Source organism: Larimichthys crocea, chromosome XVII (genome assembly GCF_000972845.2).
Source record: "Larimichthys crocea isolate SSNF chromosome XVII, L_crocea_2.0, whole genome shotgun sequence".
NCBI classification, from domain to species: domain Eukaryota; kingdom Metazoa; phylum Chordata; class Actinopteri; family Sciaenidae; genus Larimichthys; species Larimichthys crocea.
In genome coordinates, this window is record NC_040027.1 from 16,377,182 (window position 1) to 16,399,467 (window position 22,286).

The 22,286-nt window shown below is 39.3% G+C and overlaps 2 protein-coding genes and 1 long non-coding RNA gene across 3 annotated transcripts; 2 read left to right on the forward strand and 1 right to left on the reverse strand.

Annotated features, from left to right (window-relative positions):
- The first annotated feature begins 436 nt into the window (after positions 1-436).
- fstl3 (follistatin-like 3 (secreted glycoprotein)) lies at positions 437-5,148 on the forward strand. Its single transcript, XM_010730599.3, has 5 exons — positions 437-866; positions 1,232-1,417; positions 3,169-3,384; positions 3,480-3,707; positions 3,811-5,148. The coding sequence occupies exons 1-5, from the start codon at positions 797-799 to the stop codon at positions 3,861-3,863; spliced, it is 753 nt and encodes a 250-aa protein (XP_010728901.1). The 5' UTR covers positions 437-796; the 3' UTR covers positions 3,864-5,148.
- Positions 5,149-7,436: 2,288 nt separating this feature from the next.
- Positions 7,437-15,928, reverse strand: LOC109141558 (uncharacterized). The gene is made up of 4 exons (XR_002042775.2): positions 15,561-15,928; positions 11,856-12,071; positions 10,899-11,012; positions 7,437-7,828 (listed from the first exon to the last, which is right to left on the reverse strand). It is a non-coding gene; the product is annotated as an uncharacterized LOC109141558 (long non-coding RNA).
- LOC104918772 (E3 ubiquitin-protein ligase RNF126) lies at positions 14,339-20,005 on the forward strand. The gene is made up of 9 exons (XM_019272383.2): positions 14,339-14,456; positions 15,936-15,994; positions 16,522-16,582; positions 17,034-17,269; positions 17,360-17,428; positions 17,515-17,584; positions 17,743-17,836; positions 18,320-18,435; positions 18,545-20,005. The coding sequence occupies exons 1-9, from the start codon at positions 14,382-14,384 to the stop codon at positions 18,722-18,724; spliced, it is 960 nt and encodes a 319-aa protein (XP_019127928.1). The 5' UTR covers positions 14,339-14,381; the 3' UTR covers positions 18,725-20,005.
- The last annotated feature ends 2,281 nt before the right edge of the window (positions 20,006-22,286 follow it).

Here is a 22,286-nt window from a genome sequence, read left to right on the forward strand (position 1 = left end):
CTGTCTTTCCACTGCATTTACACTACAAAGAGGCGCAATTTAGGGTCAGTGCTGGATCACATCACTTCAGAAGACACAATAATGAGATAAGAAATAAGTATGTCATTTCTATAGGCCACTTCCCCATCCAAAAACCACAGAGAGCAGCTTATAGTACCATAATTAAACATAGGATTTGTGAGGAGAATAAAAGTCTGAGCTGTGCCACATTAAAGAGGGAGATGAGACAGTACAGAACAAAACAAGTGACTTAAACTTCTTCTTATAAGGTCACATTCAGAGGTTATTGTGCAATAAAGTATTTTCCCAAATACCTGAACAGCTAATTCAATTAGTGTATTCAATAAGCTGCATGACAAAAACTTGAAGTTTAATTAATGAAATAGCTAATCTTAAACCCATTCTAAATCTTTTTCCGGGACTTGATTAGACTTTAATTAGTCTAATATGGTGTGAAAATGTTTTGTGAGGTCATATAAGTGCCCGGTGTCTGGCGCTGGAGGGCATGGATCATTTCCCGACTCTGGAAATTGAGTCAGAGTCAAACTGTGTCCTGCCCTGGCTTATTACTGGCTGAGAGGATCGCCCATCCCAGCAGCATAATTCCATCTGGGCTAAATATTTATACAGAGGGGGAACGACATCACTTATCCACAACACATTCATTCACATAAGGGAGAGCTACTTCTAGAGTGGAGTTAGAGTGATCTGCTCTGTTTGGAACATCACTTCTTCTTGCTGATATTTGCTTAGACAAGCTTTCAGAAAAAGGTTTTGTACTAACTAGAGCAGCACAATGGGTTTTTTCATCTATGTTTTGGGTGTGATTCTCAATTTGTATCAGATTGGGAAGAATCCTGCCAGTGGTGAGTTGACTTTTTTTTGGTATTTTGAAAAAAGTAGGATCACAATATAACATGTTTTTTTTGTTTTTTTTAATAATTGAATGAATGAATCTAATTGTAGTTGTGATATTGATGAGGTACTTTTTTCTGGAATTCCTATTTATGTATCTCAAGTGTAACTTTCTATTTAATACATGTTTAAAGAACCGAGCAGACAGGTGTTATATATGACCATTTTACACTGGAAAAACACAATACTACAGTTTTATAATTATCTGTCTAGTCCAATTGACAATAGATTGCTATCATACACTTTTTACATGTTTATACATGTTTTATACGTGTTTAATATAGATTTATATATTGTAATATGTTATTTTCTCCAGCTGGGATGTGCTGGCTGCAGCAGAGTCAAGACCAAAGGTGCGACATGGTGCTGATGAGAGGGGTGACCAAAGAGGAGTGCTGTGCCGGGGGACGCCTGGACACAGCGTGGTCCAACACCAGCCTGCCCATGAATGAGGTCAGCCTGCTGGGCTTCCTGGGAATTGTGTCCTGTAAACCATGCAAAGGTAAACAAACAAACCATTAAAAAGAAGGAGAATGAGTATCAGTTGCGCATGCATTGCTTTGGTTTTTCACCGCAGGGCATAGTATTAGTCATTGCATGTAAACCAAAAGTGCTTTGAACCCACATTCTTAACAGTCACATTGTGAATAAACATGTTTCACTGGAGTCAGGCTGCTACTGTCAGTGGTAGTTTAAGGTAAGTACTTGAAGGTTTAATCACTGCTTACATTAAATTTGCTGACTTAAAACAGAAGATGTAACTTTGGTTATTCTGTTAGAGCAAATAAAGCCCTGTGGAGAATTAGTGAAAGTTCATTTAAACCACGTCATTTGTGAATCAACACATTTACACAATCAGTTCCCGGTGCAACTTTTTAACAAAATGCAGACGTGGATGGAGGAGAGGCGTTGCACATAACTCCACCCAGCTGTCCTGAAAAGCTTTCCCTCCTGGAATCTCTCCAAGGTTCATCCAGGTTCACTTGCAGATAAATTCTGTTTTTATAAGCAGCACTTACACTATGTGATCATAGGCCAAAAATTTGATTTTTCTCCACGTTGATGAGTTCCAGAAAAAAAACCTAGCTACTGGTATCTTGTTCAACCACAACCTCAGGTTTTTCTGGCCTCATCTTATATCTTATATAAAACCTGAATAAAGCAGGGAGAGACCACATTTAAAGGTAGCCTGCAGCTTTGTGACTCTCATAAAGGTAAACAAGAGCATCACAGGGAAATTAAATGAAGCTGGTGAAATCAGAAACCTTTATCCTTGTTTATGTGTACACTTTTTTTTTTGTATAAAGCTAGTTAAAAAGAAGCCCTGTTTGCCTCCATGAGCTAAATAAGAAATTACATTCCTGCAGGCTGGAATAAATGCCTGCCACATGCCCAGATGTCTGGGACTCATAATGTGCAACACTATCTTGATCATTTGGAATTCTGTGGGAGGAAAACATCAGTATCATGAATGTCAGTGAAAGTTTAATGGGGGCTTATTGATTCAAAGTTAAGGCACTTACATCATCATGAGATGTTTGTTTGTCAGACATACCCTTACTGGGAGACACAGAGGCGAGAAGACATACACAGAGAGAGAGAGAGACCTGTGAGGGAAAGATGGAAATCAACCAAAAGAAAAAACATGGCTCAGGAATAAACCGGGATATTAAAAGTGCTGGTAGAGACAGGAAATAAGCTCCTCATTGTTTATAGAGTCCTCAGGTCCCAGAGCTGATCAGGCATCATCTCTAAAGACCCAGAAAGGTCCTGGGAAGAAACCTTAGTGCAATGTCTAATGTTGACTCTGCACTGCGTAGAATTACAGTTCCTCCTGTGCTTTGACATTATGGGGTGTCAGAGGAGCCCGGGGCTTCCTCATTTATCAGCGTGTAAATTCTCTGACAGCTATTTGAACTCCATCTACCTCAGAGCCCCTCCGTCCCTCTGCAGGAGCTTAGCGCAGTCTGTGTGCAGCCGTACACATAGATCTGTTATGAAAACACGCCAGCCTCGCATTCCACCAGGCGAGACGCCCCTGTGTGTAATGGTCAATAAAGAGATGTGATTATTGTAAATATTGTGCAAGGTGAAAATTATGTTATGGTCTGGGAAAACCCCGGATTTCAGGCTTGTTTTGTATGAAAATGCCTGCAGATTACCTGATGTCTGCAGACTTGTTAATACAGTAACATTACACTGACACTGCGCAGTGCTCATGCACATATTAAACCACTCGCTGTGCTTTTGTAGAGACATGCGAGGGAGTCAAATGCAGTCCCGGGAAGGTTTGCAAAATGAAGACAGGAAGGCCCCAGTGTGTGTGCTCTCCAGACTGCTCTAACATTTCCCGGAAGCATCCTGTGTGCGGCAGTGATGGGAGGTCATACAAAGATGAGTGCACTCTGCTGATGGCCCGCTGCATGGGACACCCCGACTTGGAGGTCATGTATCAAGGAGACTGCAAAAGTAAGTGAGATTTGTCTCTTTTTATGCACAAAAGCAAGATTATCACACGTTTTCTTGCTAATGGTCCTTCTTTCTTTCTTTCTTTCCCCGCACAGAATCATGCTCCAACGTGGTGTGTCCAGGTACTCACACCTGTGTGACTGATCAGACCAACAGCGCTCACTGTGTCATGTGCCGCACAACTCCTTGCCCAATCCCCATGCCATCTGAGCAGGCAATCTGTGGCAATGACAACATCACTTACCCCAGCGCCTGCCACCTCCGCCGGGCCACCTGCTTCCTTGGCCGCTCCATAGGAGTCCGCCACTACGGCCACTGCAACAGTAAGGCTATAAAACCACCATTGTCTTTTTACCTGTCTTACTTGTGTCTGATAATATGTGTAACAACAAGCTTTCATGAAACACTTTATTCCCTTTCTTGCAGACCCCCCTCGGAAATCCCAAGACTTGGACGGCAGTGAGGAAAACGCAGTTTAAACCTGACACAGCCCCTTTTTCGAAGAGATGATGAGTTTGTCGACAAACATTTCCAAGTGTCACACCACAAGCTTCCCATGATGACCTCTATTTTTTTTTTTTTGACAATCACTCCCCCTTCCCTTTGTACACAGAATATGTTTTTGATATGAAAGACCTCTGCAACTGCCTCAAAAAGAACTACAAAAACCTGTGAGCAATTTGTGTTAATCTTGTTAATTTGGGAAAAAAAAATAGAGGCAGGTGAAGGAGGAGATAAAAATATCTCATGAGCTCTTTGGGAGATGTGTGCATATTGTAAATAGAATACCACAACTATTTATTGGAGACGGTATCAAACTCTATTTATGTTTTTATCCTAGTAACAAATCCATATATCCTTGGGAAAGCTGATGCAAAAAAAAAAATGTATTTATTGTGTTTTGTTTATTGTGTATGTACAATAGTGGTCACTGGCATTGGCATTTTTACAGTTTTTACAGTCACCATTCCCCACAAACAAACTTATAACCGGATGGAAAGCAATGCTAATTTGTTTGGAAAGTTGATACCACTTCATAGCCTGCCAGTGTGGTTTCATTCCACCACGAACAATGACAACTACAGTTGTACTGTATGTTCTTTAGCTTTTGTCTGGAGGTGAGGAAGGAGTTCAGCCTAAACAAACCTGTATAGTCTCTCTCCCCCCACCACACACACATGTTTACTCTGGACCCTGATCCAAACTCTCGGCCGCCTGCTGATCACTAAAATTAACAGTTTGGTTGTGTTTGTAGGAGTCTCAGAAGACCGTTGGTACAACCCCAAACACTCTACAATACCTCCTCTGTTGAGGTCTTGGCTTTGTTTTCTAAATGCATTTTTGTAGGTCGTGCTTGTTTATTCCGTTGCTGTTTTGATGCTTTGATTTGATTTTTTATTTTTTTTATTTTACTTACTGGACAGAGTAAGTAATTAGCATCGTCCACTTGAAAAGAACATTGTCTGAGAATGAACCGCAATTTAGGCCATCTGAACATGCTTGATTATTCCAGCCATCAGAGATGAGTCAGTCATTGTTAAACCGGAGAGACAAACCTTTCAAATCATAGCAGATGTCTGAAATATTTTTAATAATACTTTCAGTGTATCGTGAAACATTTCAACCACTCTCTTGTAAATAACAAGTCTCATGTGTACCTACCTGTGTACCTACTGTGAAATTTGAATGATGAATGCATCAACATATTTTTGTATTTTTGTACTGCCATTTCAAAACAACATAAAGTTTAATATTTGTCACAAAGTCTCTGCTTCCTTTTTTTTTTCTAACTTTTAAAACATGAACATGATTCCTGGCCACAGAATATTCTTAGCAACCTGCTTTTTCTCATTTCACCTCAACATATTGCAAGCTATTATAATGCATTCAGTAATGAAACTGTATCTGACGTGTGTTTTATAATATTTGGATTTTTCTAAACTGTGTCACAGTTTTAATCATAGCCAGTTTCAGCCAAATGAGATCATACTTGCACCCTAAAGGGAACTGGACAGCTTTCCTCTCACGCTGGGGTTTAGAGTAGTGGGTCCGGCTCCAGCAAGCCAGCCAGGCACTCAGTTTATTCGTGCGGTGGTTAGACCTCCTCTCCTGTGCGTGCAGTGGCTGAGTCGCCTCTCTCTGACAGGCCTCTCGAGGTTTCATGTGAGAGGCGACGGAGAATCAAATCCAGGCTGGGTGGCTTTTCTTCCTTGTCTCCTCAAGGATATCCCCCCGCTCTAGATTAGGTGGGAGGGGTCAAGGGGATGGAGGAATGAAGGTTTCGGAGTGCTGAGGCCTGGGTACTGACTCACTTTCCTGTGTAAAGTACCTCCCTTGTTTTTCTGTCTTTCTCTCTCCCTGCTCTCAATCCTGTGCTCCACCATGCAGCAGCATCTGGTTCGACTTTAGGGAGATGTTTATATTCCTGTCCAAGTACCCTTTTATTCCACTGGGAGTGGAATTAGAAGTTTTGTTAGTTCGAACATGGCAAATAACAATGCCACGAGGGGCTGTTGCTGTGCCCACACATAAAATGCACAAAATTATCTTTTTCATAAATGAAATGTTTACTGTGTATTGTGTTAAAAAACAGAATATGAATGATCAATCCAAAGGAATTAGTTTGGCCACGCAAGCATATTGGTCAGATTTTGTCATCAGGCATGCAGACATGACCTCAGTTTTGCCCACTGGACTTGTCTGGGCAGAGGAAGACTTTCTGACCAATGAGGCTCTTCGTCACAGTTAAGTTTTTTAATCTTTGGGATTAATACATATTCCAAATATTCCATCTAAACCAATTACTCCCATAACTTTATGAGTGCAAGCCATCTATAAATTCCTCTGCGACCCACACAATAAACTCACCAAACCAGTTTTTCTCGCCATAGTTTAAAAAGTGGCGACCCCACAGGAATTTTCACTGAACACCCACTTAAAATCGTGCATATGTTGAAATGGTTGCGGTGTTCCTGTAAAATACACAACTGAAAAATAAGTTGAGGCAGCACTTTTGATACATGTATCTGGACAAACCATCCTGGTGGATACAAGACCAAAAAAAAAATCCCATTTGTTGTTGTCATTATGACTGTGTAATACCTTCACCAGGAACAACCTGTATATCATTATACAGCCCTCTGACTGATGTCGGATATGATACGCCTGTCTCACACCAGTGGTGGTAATGACATAACCACAGAGTAAACCTATGAGCCATTTCAGAGCTATTCTAATTACACTCAACACGAGACCTCAGGCATTCTCTGCCCACTATACTCCATATTTCATCCTTTTTTCTACATGTTATGGTCTGTGGTGCAGCCTGTGAGTGGTCAGCCTCACTTCCACAGGAACACAGCTTTCTGTGCGTGTTTGTACGTTTAAGTGTGTGGGTGTGATTATGGGTGCATTTCTCCTGCAGTAGCTCACCTGTTATAAGCATGGGATCAGTCACACATCTTACATCACAACCACTGGATGAGTTGTTTATATCCCAGCAAACACATGGGGTTATAATGTGACGCCCACACTGACATTTCAGGGATGCGTAATCATCCTACTCTGATATGTCAAGCCTCTTTCTCAATGATGTCCACATGGTATCATTTCCGCTAAGTTGCCTTACTACTTCCAGTAAGATAACAGCCAACATTTAGATCCGAAATGATGTTGTGATGGGACCAGGCGCTGCGGAGTGTTTTGAAGACCACCCACTCTCTGGATCGCGCCACTGGATTGTAAACAGCACAGTCGCACAGCTGAAAGTAATAGATATCATCCATCACTCAAGAATATATCTGCCTCAGACATTATTTGCAATTCTTGCATTGTTACACGGCAGGTCTTAATTTTCCACATGTGCCTGACATTTAAGGTTTGGTAATTCATTGTTGTACCGACATAACAGCCCACACTCCAGCCTGACGTTGTTGTTTTATGGATTTCTCGGAAATGCTTTTTATGATGCCTGACCTGACCTAATGTGTAACTGATCGAAGACAATCTATCAGCCAAACTGTCATCATAGGTGAAGATTGATAAAAATGGCACCATGTTATGAACAGGAAATGGGGTGTTTAGTTATGTTCAAAAGTTTAATTATGCATGGTAAAAATTGCAACACAAATCATGAATTCATGCTTTTAGAGCCAGGCTAGTGATTCATTTGTTCAGAGGAACTCTGCAGCCATGGCTACTATCACCACTTTAAGCAACAACTGAAAATCCAGGCAGATTTACTGAAAGTGAGCGGATGTTTGACAGTGATTTATCCTCCATTAGATCGCCAAAAACAAATCAGAAGAGTTAGGAAATTGTGCAAATGCTAATTGTCCCCAATTATTCTTGGTGAATTGTTGCACTTCCTCGTCATGACCTCCGGAATGGCTTCTCTTCTGGCTGTGTGTGTGGTCTGGCCCATATGTTACAGTAGAACAATGTACTGGGAAAACAGAAAAAAAGATACTGTAAGGCTCTGATATGTTGAATGTAAATACAAAATCTGAATTGTTATCTGAGATTTAGTGACTTTGTTATGGTATTTAGTAAACATGTAGGTACTGTATAAGACCTGGGGGTCTGTTTGGGAACACGTGTGCCTGAAACAATATGAGATTGTTGATTCGCCCTTCTTGGCACTGACGAGGCCACACAACGGAAAAAAAGTCAGTGAAGTGTGATAATTGAGCTTACACTTAGTTCGCAAACTTAACTTGAAATTGAGTCCAAATTGTGCAATTTGAGGCATGGAAAATTACCAGGCCATGACTATGATTTCACTTTAGCTTTTCAGGTGGTTCTCGCAAAGAAACAAATAGACAAATACCTTTTTTTTTATAAGCCTTGGCTCAGATATCTGCTTGTTTATAATGGAAAGTTAGTTGAACATTTAATTAGTCATGATGCGTAAGGTGAGAGTGGAAAAGTTGCCTTGGTTCGGAGTTCAGTCGGTTTTACCCGGTCATTATCAACAGTTTCTTTTAGTTGACAATAGCCACTTGGACACACATAATTAAATCATCTATTAGGATATCCTCTGCTTGTTGAAGTAGGACAGTGTACCACAAATGAACTCAGGAGGCCCATATGGTATCTATTCCCCCAAACTACATCTTGTAAACAGACTGATGGTCAGTTTCAGATTAGAGTAACTGCACCACAGCGTTGCTTGGTGTGGACTGTCAAGGCTATGAGACAGGGTAGGGTTAGAGTTAGAAGAGAGGTCAGAGATACTGTATATATCCACGACGCGTACTCTCACACACAGAAACAGGCACAGATTTATGCATAAACTGAATACATGCCAAAAAAAATACACCAGAAAGTCCTGAAGGGAATATTCTACACATTCCTCTTCTCGTACACGCACTTTGTAATTGTCTTTTCTTTTTTTGGGGGGTGCTGATTTCACACTCAGCCACCTGCTGGGGAATTTCTCGTTGGAATGAAAACTCTTGTCTCCTGTAGCGGTTTGCAGTTAGTGTTGCTATGTACGACTGGCTGGGTAGAACAGATAACATTGTGTCTTTCCAGCACGCTATCTTGTGCTCAGTGTACTTGTGTTTAATCTGACTGTATACCATATTGCATCATTCTGTTCTGTGACTGATGCTTGTTGGTTAGTTGGTTAGTTAGACTGTACTTTGGGAGACTTTCAGTGAGTGTTTATCACTTAAGCTCTGTGTAAAGTAAGAATAAATAGTAGAGTTTGTCAGACCAAAAAAGAAACTGCTATTAACCTCCCAGACAAATTTGAATGATTAAAAATATCGACAAGTTTATGAAATTAGGTGTCAAAATCAGGTAAAAATTAGCAGTATTCTGGGTGTCCACTGAATGTGCTTAAGCCATGTCCACTCGTGGGAGCAGTCAAGCAGCCATTTTGAAGTGACTGAAATGTGTCAGACGAGTTCAGAAAATGACATGACTAACTTTGAAACACTCTGAGTGAGATGAATAAATCTCTATCTCTCTGCTAGTGGTGCAGGGGTATGCTCAGGGTGGCCTCAGCGTGTCATCGAGCCGCCCTTTAAGGACCGCCCAAAAAAATCCCAGACTGAAAACTGGTAAAAAAAAAAAATGTTTTAACCTCTAATTCCACATCTTAGTAATATATCGTTCAAACTCTTTTCACGTGTTTTCAGCAACTATTTTCCAACATATTTAATGTATTTTGAAAGAAATATCGAACTTTAAAGGTCCAGTGTGTCGTAGGATTTAGGGGGCTCTATTCACATAATGTGGCAGAAATAGAATATAATATGCATCACTATGTTTTCATCAGGATATAATCACAAAATAAGAATTGTTACTCTCTAGAAACAATCACATGAAGTAATGGATCCAATAAAAGCAGATAATGTCAAGCTCTGCTGAAACATCTGCAGTAAGAGAAACCACAAACACTCAACTACAACAAAGGTGGTTGAACCTCAGTTGCTAATTGTACACATATGTTCCTCTGGCAACATCTAGCCTATATTTTGTTAGCTGCCCGGTGATGTAATCCCAAACAGTTATGCACTGATGTAGTACAGAGCGATTTTGTTCTGGAACACAAGCAGAGCGGAAAAACACTGTACAGAAGAGAAGGGATACCTGCTGTGATTCGAATGTGTGTATATACGTGTTGAGGACATTTTATATTTATTTTCTTTGTCCATCACTCGTGTTGATCTTTACAGCATTGCTGCTGTTTGTCCAGGGATCTCACGAGGTGTGTGTGTGTGTACCCATGTGTGTCTGATGCGCAGCTCTTGTGACACATGGCCTCAGACAGAGTGTGTCTGGAGGGAGAGAGAGTCTTCGATGGGTGGGACTAAAAAACAAGTGACGCATGACTAAGAGGCCCAGGAAGTTCCAGCAGGCGGCTGTTATTGCTGAGTGTGTGTGTGTGTGTGTGTGTGTGTGTGTGTGTGTGTGTGTGTGTGTGTGTGTGTGTGTGATTCGGGGGCCCAGAGGGACTGTGTAGGGCAATCCCGGCTGGAGTGTCTGGAAAAACTCTATGGGGTGACAAAAGCAGCAGTGTCCCTTGCAGCATATCTGTCTGCTGCCTTGGCTGCAACACTTTATTGCCTCTAAGAGTGTGATAGAAGTTGAACCGTAAAAAGTAGACAGAGAAAACAATAATTATTCTAATGTGTAAGTCCATGTACATGGATGTATGTGCAGTCTAAAGGTTACTTAATTACAGTGCCAGGAAGTGCAATTAGTTACTTCCACCCCTTGCAGTGTTTTGCAGCATGTGTACAGTGGTTTACAGCAAGAAAACATTTACATCCTCAAAAGCAGTGTGGTCCACCAAGTTTTTTGGTCACCATATTCCAAATCCAGATTAGTAGTAATTTAAAACTACATGATGTGGACGATCCCTCTGTCCAACAGAGTTGTTTTCTGCTGCTCACATGACCTGTCTCTGACCCAAAGTCACTCACTCCCCAGATTGCATTGCTACAATGAGCATTCGACTGGGATGACGGTGACGCACTGGGCGCAGAGAGACAATAGCTTACCTCAGCCAGGCAGACATAGCAAACCTCAGTGCTATCAGACCCTCTCTAATCTCAGCCCATGGGACAGCCGTGTCTTTCCTGCTCCCACATGGCCCGATCAGACACAACGTCGGCCTAGAGAGGGAGGACATTAGTTCAAGTTCATGTTCTTCTATTGTCATGTAAACAGCGACTACAGTGAAGCTGTCGTTGGCAATAAAATTCTCAGACTCTAACTGCACTCTTACAGAATATATAAGTTATATATTAGTTATATAAGTATATAAAAAATATGTGTAAAGAAAAGTCACAAAAGTGCATAAAAGACATAAAATAGTCCTAAAAACTAGGGGCAAACTATAATATAAAGCAAAATATAATATTGTGGCAGCCTAGTGAGCACTAGTTATTGTACAAACTCTAATGGAAACAGGTTGTGCAGTAATATAGTATTTATATACCAACCTAGGTTGTATATACATATGAGAATTGATTGAGAATTGATTGATTGATTGATTGATTGAGTTGATTGCTGACTAAACAGGTACTAAAATAGATATATACATATATATGATGTAAACAGTAAGTAACTAGGTAATTAAGCAGTGTAGTAGAATATGTACGCACGGTACCAATAAACATAGTACAAACATGGCAGAAGTATAAGTATCAGTATCAGTGTTGTGTGAGTAAAGTGTCATAATAAGACCAAATAAGGTTACATTGTGAGCTTTGCTGTGATGAAACATTCTGTCTTTTTTGTAACTAATCGTGTCTGTGTGCCAGGTTGGGAAATTAAACCATTGTGTCACTGAAATGTGTCAGTTGTTCCACTGTTCGGCTGTTAGAACATGCAACAGGACAGATATTTTTTTGCATATTACTGGAAGTGAGCAGTGTGTTAGCTGCGTGGATGATACTGGATAAAATACATTGCTACATCTATCCAACGCATTTCCTTCAAAACAGCACACTCACCATAGGAGCCAGTTGCATCCAGGGCTACTCTCAAGAGAATAAAACTGAAACATTTGTAAATAAAAATCAGGCCAGACGGCTTGAGAGATGTGATTGGCTGATGGGCAGTCGGATGGGAACTCCTACTGAGTCTCGACATGTGGTGCCAAGCACAAGAGATACTCTAAGCTTGTGTATGCCGTCAATCTGCAGTCATGGTAATCACATTAAGGACACCTGTGAAAAAAAAATATTGAGGAAAATTTTAATTTACAACGTCGAAATTGAAAACAGACCCCGAAAACAAAATAAAATCAATCATTTCCCGCTCTAGTTCTTATGTAACTAAGTGATCCCTGAGACCTTCACTGCTATCTCAGTGCCGCCAGATAGCCGCCAACAAGAACTTGGCTGTGTTCACATGAAGGGAGACAATGTCTTTCCCATGTGAGAGGCTACTTATTTACAATCTTATGTCTCAGATTTGACACTTGATAATGTTGTTCCAGCAACTACTGTCAAATAATCAAGGACAACATACAAATCCACCTTTTGACGAGGTGTGTTTACTCAATAACAGATGCTGCACAACTTTTGAAACACTTCAGATATGCCTGTTGGGCTTAAGAAGGTGGTTGACAGGAATCCAATGGAAAAGTAACATGTGTCAAAATAAATCCATTGCAATGCCAGATTGGAAAAACACATCTCTGGTTTTCATGTGAATAGGGAGAGCAAGGGGGGGCCCTAAACCTGCAGGGATAAGACGTGACTTCAGTGGAGACACAGTGTGATGATACACGATACAGATTTGCTTATTTACCATGTGTCAGTTTTTCACGACCCTTAGACTTTTACATTGGCATGTGATCATGAATTAGGTACATCTTAACCCGGCTCTCACCTGACTAAAGACCACATAGGAAACTCGCCAAAAGTGTATTGTATCCTCAGTCTCTGGCTACATTGTGAAATACAGTAACACTCTTAAACACTTCATACACAAAAGCACCACCATGTGGCAATATTTTATAAGACACATCTTTTTTTTGTGTGTGTGTGTTTGTCCCATGCATAAAATATAATCATTAAAATCCTTACAGTCTAATAAGATTGATCGTGTTAACACCTGTATTAATTTGTAAAATAATGAATGAATTAATTCAATATAATTTTAAAAGTTCATATTAGATTTAGCATGCAATTCTGTTATAGCCTATGTACAATTCATTCAGATCATTTATTATTTTTTTAAAAAAGAAGAAGAGAATACTTTATTAATCCCTCAACGGGGAAATCACTCTGTTTTATTTACATGCATTTTTTTTTTAAATCCAGAACACACACACATGCAGTACAAGAGCTCATAGACATGCAATTTGGAGAGAGATGGTGGAGTGATGGGCAGCCCCCCTGACGAGCGCCCCGCGAGCAGTTGGAGGGGTTCGGTGCCTTGCTCAGGGGCACCTCGGCAGTGCCCAGGAGGTGAACTGGCACCTCTCCAGCTACCAGTCCACCTTCCATATTTTTGGTCCATGTTGGACTTGAACCCTCCGGTTCCCAAGCCAAGTCTCTATGGACTGAGCCAGGGTGGGTGGGAAAAGTTAGGACAATTCCAAGGGCCCACGACTGACAGGGGCCCCAAAAAAATAGGTAAACACCAGTATAAAATTATTAAACCATCATCATTGAGTATATATATTTCAAATATAATAATGAAATTAATTATCTCTTTGTTTTTACGTGTTTTGGGCAGTAAAAGGTAAATAAAAATGGCCTTTAGCACATTTTTACGGTGGCTTTTAATCTTGCATCAAATAGTGAACTGCACTGCATACTGTATACATGTACAAATCACCAGCAGTAAATATTGTGCTAGTACTAGTATTGAACTACAGTTGCAAGCCTTTGATTGGAGTTATGTAAAGCTTTTGATGGGATAGTTAGGTCCTAGAGATGTGGTGACAACAGCTGCGCAGGAGAGGGCCCAATTGATTGTCATGGGGCCCAAAATTCCTGGACTGAGCTACTGCTGCCTCTTTTATTATGTATCAAACACAACATAAAGCATACATATTATAGTATATTATATTGTATTAATTATATTATATATATTATAATTATATTATATATTATATTATGTTATGTTTGTTATGTTATGTTATGTTTGTTATGTTATGTATATATATTATATTATATTATATTATATTAGTTATGTAGTTATGTTATGTTATGTTATGTTATGTATGTTATATTATATTTGTATTGTATTGTATTATATTTCTATATTATATTATGTTATATTATGTTATGTTATGTTATGTTAGTTATTTATGTTACGTTACGTTATATTATATATTATATTATATTATTTATATTATATTATTATTATATATATTATATTATATTATATTATATATGGACGCGGGGCAGTCATGTCAGTCACACGTTCGTCGTATTTTATATTTGAGGTGAATTGACCTCTCCGGCGCTCCGTAGTCCTCCCGCCTCCTCCTCCCTCCTCCTCTATCTGTTTAGTGGCTAAACATGGCTGAAGCTCCTCCATGGCCTAGCCGGTTCTTCTGTCACAGATGCTCGGCAGAGATCAGTCCTCGGCTTCCCGTGAGTAACCAAAGGCAGAAAGTCAACGTGGAGACATTTGGACACGTGGAGAACAAAGCGAGGCCGCTGCTGCTTTAATAAAAGTCTCCGCGGCGGGTTAGCGTGCTAACTGTGTTAGCCGGGTTTGCTACGAGAAGTCCCGTTCAGCGTTTCCAGTGTTAGTTAGCTGGCGTGTTATCTAAGCAGAGGATCCATCAGCATACAAACGAAAAGTGCCGAGTCATTACACAAACGTAAACAGCCACGTTTCTTACGTTTTATGTCGATTACTGCGCGTTTACGAGGCTATTTATCAGGCTAACCGTTAGCCGCACTGACTAGCCTAACTAGTGTCTGATTATTGACTTCAGGGATTTTTAAAACACTGCCTTAAGATTGTAGATCACTTGTATGAATGATCCAGGGGCGGCAATGCCCCCCTCTGCAATTTTAACCATTCAGTAAAAGCACACACACACACAAGTGTCTGTCACAGAGATGTGAGAGATCAGCTGGAGGCTGCTGGTATTTGTAGTCTCATTAAGTCACCATGCAAGTGCTGTTATGTTATTTAGAGTTAGAGTGTGTTAAGACATGTCATATCTCAGTGTCAGGATAGAAATGACATTTACACAAACATCCAAGATGTGAAAATGTTAAAGTTAGTGTATGTGTGTTGGTGTGGAAATGGATGGGTGGCTGTGAGTGTGATAATTTCTAGGGGATGTATGACTGAGCTATACTTATGGCAGGATAAATATTACTGGTATATGTATTGTGAATATTTATCTTTTTATTTCATGTCATGTGTATATCGTAGGCTGCTATGTCAGTACCGTTTGTGGTATGTTTATGTGTAACCCTATCTCTAAGACAAATTTCTCCCTGGTGGAGACAAATAAAGAAACCTAAACCTAATGATGTAGGTTGTGTTGCTGTCTGTCTCACAGCCTGCAGGAAGAAGCTTGTTCTCCTGTTGTTGGCCTTTATGTTTTAGTTTCATCTACCTGCAGGCTTTTTTTTTTTTCCACAGCTCTTATCGGTGGACGTCCTCAATGCGGGCTGAGAGAGACCTGTTTGATCCCTCCAGCTGTCCTCAGGGTTTACAGATTAGAGTTGCCATACCAGATAGTCACACAGCTGCTTGCTCCTGCTCGCTTCGGTCTTCTCAGCATCCTCTGTCGAGGCCTTTTTGGTCATATCGGACGAGATGCAATGTTTTGACACAATAAATGGGATCAGAGCGTCAGAACAGAAACTTAACGCCGCTCTTCGGGGTTAGAAATACGTTTAATCACGTGGAAAGATCTGTCATCTTTAGTCTTTATCTCGCTGTCCAGACGTGCCATCAGCAGACATCTGTGTTTTGACATAGTTTGCACTAGTGACACACCAGTGCGCTGTAGTGAGGAGTGATACATTTGGATGTCAGTAACTGTTTTTTAAAACAGATATGATTATGAATTATTTGAATTGTTGTTATTTTTTGTTTGTTTACAGGAGTACACATGTCCACGATGTGATTCAGGGTTTATTGAGGAACTGCTGGAGGATAGAAGGTGTGTATGAAGTGTATATGAAGGCATCATTTTAAAAAAATATATAAATCTGAGTCTTACCTTTTACATGTTTGGCCGTCATTCCTAATAGCTGTGTTACTTCACCAACACAGAGTAGCTGATATGTAGCATCTACACTACAATAACTTTTGATTTGACTCTCAAATAAGTGATTTAAATATTGTTGACTGTGCTAATAGGTCTGTAGAGCAGAGTCACTTTTAAAAAGGGAACTTTTCTTCATATATATTTTTCTCTGTCAGCTTAATGTTTTATTACTGCCCTTTATCGCCTTTACAGCTATTTTAATGGTGTTTCAAGGTGCTGCAGTTAAAATTGGGAGCACAACAGCTTCATTTCACATGTGAAATCAGAGGGTGGAGGGTGGAGGGGTGAGGCCAAGAGGGAGAAATGGGCCAATAGGAATGATGCAAGCTATGACACATGGTGGAAAGAACAGAGTTTCCTTTATATATTACTAGGCCGAGTCAGGACATAACTTTATCAACTATTTGTCCCCTGTTTAGTGCTGACAATGGATCCATGTCTACCATCTCCAGTGGGCCCCAGAACCAGCAGCCATTTGAGGTTTTTAACTTTTCTACTCAGCGTCTCTTCTTTCTACTCTGTTGCATAATTTTTTTTTCCCCAGTAAAAATGTTTTTGGTGATGGAAGTCATCTTAGGGTTTCCACTTCTGCTTTTGCTCACTGCTCTTTATAGTAGTATTATACTAAATAATTGTGCTGTTTGAACTTTGCCCAAAGGTGAGTAACATTATTAGCTTTATTATGTGTTTATTTAAGTGTAGTGGAAAATAAAAACTGGCAAAAAAAATGCTGTGGCTGTGTGGATCCTAGAGAATTCTGTATGTCAGCATACATTTCCATTGGGTTGAAATTTGATCTGACAACACAACTCTCAAAGCTTCAGGTTGACCATAAATAGTTTGCATGCACGTGGAGAAATGACAACGTTTGGCTGGTTTCTATCATCAAGATTACAGAACTCCCTCCTGAACTCCCTCCTGCTTTTTCCAGAATGTGGACCAGCACTTGTTTACATTCCCTTCAAGCTACGGCCAGTTTTCCCTGGGTGTATTTGACGACCGTTTTGACTTTGGGTCCGGACTGGGAACAGAGGACAACCGGGATGCCGAAAACAGGCGGGAAAGGGAAAATGCATCACGGCAACGATATGGTGCCAGGCAACCCAGAAGTCGTCATGGTTCAAGACGACAAGCAGGGAGGCATGAGGGAGTTCCCACTTTAGAGGGGTAAGGAGGAAGTTAACAGCGGTACATTGGAAACCAGTTTATTTCCTCCCTTTATACATCTGTATCACAGCTGTATGTTTTCTTTTGTAGAATCATTCAGCAACTAGTCAATGGAATAATTGCACCCACTGCAATGCCAAATATTGGTGTTGGACCCTGGTAAGTCTCTGAAACTGATAAAATATTCTCAACAAAATATGCCAAAAGTATCCAAACTGTTCTAATGTTTGTTTTGTTTTTTAAAGGGGTGTTCTTCATTCAAATCCTATGGATTATGCCTGGGGTGCTAATGGACTAGATGCAATTATAACTCAGGTATTTTTTATGTTTTTAAGATGATTACCATGCTTGTTCAAAATGAGAAACATTTTTTTTTTCTATTTCTATCTTTTGGATTAAACATTTTAGATGTTGTGCAAGAAAATAAACCGTAATATGTACACACCATTAATCTTTTTGATCTCTGTCTTCAGTTATTAAACCAGTTTGAGAACACGGGACCTCCGCCTGCTGATAGGGATAAAATTAAAAGTCTTCCTACAGTACATGTTACAGATGAACATGTTGGTAAGTTAAAACATGACTATTGCTACTTCCATAATATGTAGACTACCATTTGTACATATGTACAGCAGTATTGTTGCCTACTTTTATTACATTCCTTATTACATTGCCTTACCATGGACTTGAATAACTCCAGTGAACTCAAAGGCAACATTCTGTGGGGGGGAGACATAAATAATATTCATATTTAGACATGATTCATGAATTCCACATCCTTATCTTAGTTACAAACTAGTCAGGATGTAGAGAGCTGGTTGAGCAACTGTCTCTTTGCATAGCTTCAGGCAGGTCAGAGCAGTAGCACGGCATCAAACACTCTTACACTTTGGAGAGCTGGCACGACTTTGGCTGTTGGCTATTAAAGACAATATGTTTTCATATATAACACTGACAGTTCATAATGTAATGTCAATATTGGTATTCCTTTAAAAGCACTTGAGAAATCATATTTAAACATTAAACATATTTACATATTCTGTCTTTTAGCTTCAGGACTGGAATGTCCAGTGTGTAAAGAAGATTACAGTGTTGGAGAAACTGTGAGGCAGCTCCCGTGCAATCACATGTTCCACAATGATTGCATAGTCCCCTGGCTGGAACAGGTATGAGACATCAGCTGTCTAATGTTCTACACACTCATATTCACCGTTTGCCAAACTATGGTGGAACAATGAAACTTAATATTTTTACCACTCTTTTTTTTTTTTCCAGCACGACACGTGTCCAGTGTGCAGGAAAAGCTTGAGTGGACAGAACACAGCAACAAACCCTCCAGAATTATCAGGGATGAACTTTACCTCCTCCTCTTCCTCCTCGTCATCCTCTTCATCTTCCTCTACCCCCCAGTCCTCAAGTTCGACCAGCAATGAGAACTCCACCGATAACTCATAGAGTTACCATTTGTCCTTATCACTCTGTGAGCTGTTTATAGCTCCTAGGCTGCTGTACTTCAGAGCGGTGACCTCCAGTCTCTCCCTGCTATTGGGGTAGAGACCTGAGTGCATCTCGCCAGGGGCACTCGAGCCTGATTCAGGGGTAAGTGATACGTGAGATCCATGTATTTCTGCCCGTCCTGTTGCTCCCACCTTCATCAGGAATCTGAACAAAGGAAGGGGCAGAGGCCTGGAGTGCAGCTTCTGTCAGGGAGGATGTGGAGACGCAGGGAAACTTCAAAAGGCTCGATCTGCCTGAATCAACCTCATACAGGAAGAGAACACAAAGGAATCCAAAGGTAGAAGACTCGTGACAACAAGACAGTTGCTGTTTCTTTTCTTTCTTTTTTTTTATTATGTCCAAACTTGTGTGATTTTAAAATAATCCACCTTTGCCAATGAAGCAAATGGAAATGTACAGTTATTCCTTTTTATAAGTAGCAGTCATATCTCACAGATAGAATGACTCAAAGTGCACTGTTTAAGTGTGCACTTTAGTTTCTTCATGGTTTGAAATCAGATTGCATCTGATTCCCTTCTCAAAATGAAATGACAATAGTTTATGAAATTATTTTATTGTAACTTACACTTTTAAGATTACCTGGCAGTAGACAGGTACCATTGTTTGCACTTGAAATAATGCAGTAATTTTGTGCCGTTTGGATACTGATGTGAATAATAATTGCTAAATTACACACATGGATTTTTTTTTTTTTTATCTGCAAGCATACAATATGGATCAGCTTTTCACATGAAACACTTAGAAACATTTCAGTGCATTTGTGCATTTTAACTTAAGGGTAAATTAAATATTTTCTCAAGTTGACAGTTGGAAAAAAAAAAAAGTATTGATGATTGTGTCCAAAAAAAAAAAATGATATGAAAATAAAGTCTGGGTGCTACCACTCAAAATTCATGTAAAGCATTCTGTGTGTGTGTGTGATCCTCTTTTAAGGTCTAATCATGAACAGCAACAGTAGTCATACGTAAAATGGTGAAATCAAGCTTGTGATGCTAAATGCGAACAAATGTGTTTTAATTGTGTGTAAACAAGCACTGCGGCGAAGTCTGTTTTTTCTTTTTCTGCACATATTTTGTGTGCTGCGGTCAGACAGAAGTGCAGCAAAACAAGCAGGACATCCATTTTCCATTTATTTTTCATTGGTTCGGCAATCATCACCAAACAAAAAAACAGTCACTTGTTTGTCCTAAAACCAAATAAATAAAATATTATGCGAAACATTCTTGTGGCAAACTGGCATATTTATGAGCTGTGCTGTTCTTGTTGTATGCGGTTTGAATTATGTGTCCTTTTTAATGACGTCTTAAAGGCTCTTGCAACATCTAAGCATCAACCAGGGAACAATAACTTTATCGAGCACTGCTGGGAGTGTTTTCAATGCATAATACAGTTCTGAAATTGCATTGTACTTTCAAAGTCAGGCCCGGTATGCAGATAGTAAACGGAGTTCATATTCAATCTTTCAACAGGGCACTTGCCTGTTACATGTTATCAATAAGCTAATAAATTCTGCTTCCTTTTTTATTGTTTAGCCACATGGGTGTATTTCCTCCACATTGTAAACCCCTCTCCTCTGGGATCTCGGTTCAAAGGCCTTTTAATCTGAGGGTGATTGTTGTTATGGACAGGACATTGGTCTAGCTAGAAGACCAATGCACTTGACTTATGTTTATTAGTTTGACATTACAATGTAACAATATTCAGTTTATTGTTGCCTTTGTGATAAACAACACAATTTGTGCCCTTGTATGTACAGACCATGAAATATGGCGAGCTGTTTGTAATATGTAGTTATAGCTACAGTTTAAAAATCTAGAGGAACCATTTTAGTTCTTTAAAAACATAATTATATCAGTGGGTACAAATGTTTTATAGTAGGCTGGCATGATGGCACATTTGGATTATCATACTTTCTCTTACTTACTTGTATTTTGAGTTGGTAGATAAGATCTTATTTATTTATTCAAATCTGTCCACAGATGGACTTTCAAGTTGTACTTTTACTGAAACAGGTTGTATTTTTTTCATGATTCCCTCTAAATATCTCTTATTTCATAACTACTCCCACTGTAAGACTTTAGCTGTCCTTATGTGCTCTCTTTCAAACTCCAGCAGTGATCCGTATGGTCACCAGTCTGTTGCAACAGTCTCCATTTTATTTTTAATGATGTGCTGAACGTGATGTCCCACCTCTGCAGTGGATCACCTGATCAAAAAAAAGTATTAGTATTTTATGTGTTTGCTTTTCAATTTCTTAGAACTCTTGTAAAAAACCCAACAAAATTTTGCCAAGGAGACAAAACCTAATAATTCATTCTTTGAATGTGCTGGCCCTGACTCTCAGCCATTTAAAAACTGGAGTCTCTGCTTGTTCATCCATCAGTTGTCATTGATTCAGTTAGTGAGCCTGTAGGCCCCACCAATCCACATGATGTTAATCAAGTGTCACACTACAGCTTTCTCTTGTATTGTGTAGTATTTAAGGCTTGAGAAGATGTCTTATCGCTGGCACATCTGTTAGATTTTATTCACAGAGACATCATATTTGTTGGATTTTACAGGTTTTACAAATAAAATAACATTTTTGGCAGTTTTTGCTTTAACATACATCTGGGTGATTTTTCTTTGTAGACATAATATTTATATGGCTGGTATGCATGTCTGTCCTATGAATATGCACTATGAAACATGTTTCTAAAACAAAACATACTAAATTTACACAATTATTTCATTACATTACATTTTTGAGACCTTAACCTTCAAAAATAACTCCTTTAAAAACAGGCAAAAATCAATGTAGTGGTGTTATTTTCTTATTTTTTCATTACACATTTTTAAATTGAGACTTTGTTTTGTCACATTACATAAGAATATGATCATTATTCCTGAGCAGCTCCTTCAGCAGCAGACTGTTACACCCATGGTGTAAGAAGGAGAGGAGAGAGACTTTACAACACCTGCACCACCTGATTATGTTGTAGTCTCCTGTTCATGTCTCATTGCAATTTATTTGTATTTTTATTTAATTTATACCTTGCAGTTATTATTTATATCATGGTCACTTACTTTTGTAATATTATTTATATTATGGTCATTACTCTTGCAATAATATTATTATTTGTATCATGGTCACTTTCTTTGCAATATTTCTTACACTATGGTCACTTTACATTACAATACTCTTTTTATACATCATGCCACTTTTATCCTCAGTACTTGTCTGTTTTGAAGGTTAATTGTTTTCCGTGTTTATTGCGTAGGTTATAGATATTTCTGTATGTCTGTCTGTTTATTTTAATGTCTTACTTATAGAAAATTAAATAATGTTTAAATAGCTTTTCTAAACTTTCTTTCTTTCATATTATTATTTGTATCATTGTGACTCTGTCTGCAAAATTTCTTACACTATGGTCACTTTACATTACAATACTCTTTATATATCATGCAACTTTTATCCTCTGTTTTGAAGGTTGATTGTTTTTCGTGTTTATTGTAGGTT

Bases quoted from the DNA above. Each gene is read 5' to 3' on its own strand.
- fstl3 (XM_010730599.3), top strand. From the start codon at position 797: ATGGGTTTTTTCATCTATGTTTTGGGTGTGATTCTCAATTTGTATCAG. The intron at 3,385-3,479 runs GTAAGTGAGATT...TTCCCCGCACAG, and splicing joins GTATCAAGGAGACTGCAAAA to AATCATGCTCCAACGTGGTG. The intron at 3,708-3,810 runs GTAAGGCTATAA...CCTTTCTTGCAG, and splicing joins CCACTACGGCCACTGCAACA to ACCCCCCTCGGAAATCCCAA.
- LOC104918772 (XM_019272383.2), top strand. From the start codon at position 14,382: ATGGCTGAAGCTCCTCCATGGCCTAGCCGGTTCTTCTGTCACAGATGC. The intron at 15,995-16,521 runs GTGTGTATGAAG...TCCCCTGTTTAG, and splicing joins GAACTGCTGGAGGATAGAAG to TGCTGACAATGGATCCATGT. The intron at 16,583-17,033 runs GTTTTTAACTTT...TGCTTTTTCCAG, and splicing joins AGAACCAGCAGCCATTTGAG to AATGTGGACCAGCACTTGTT.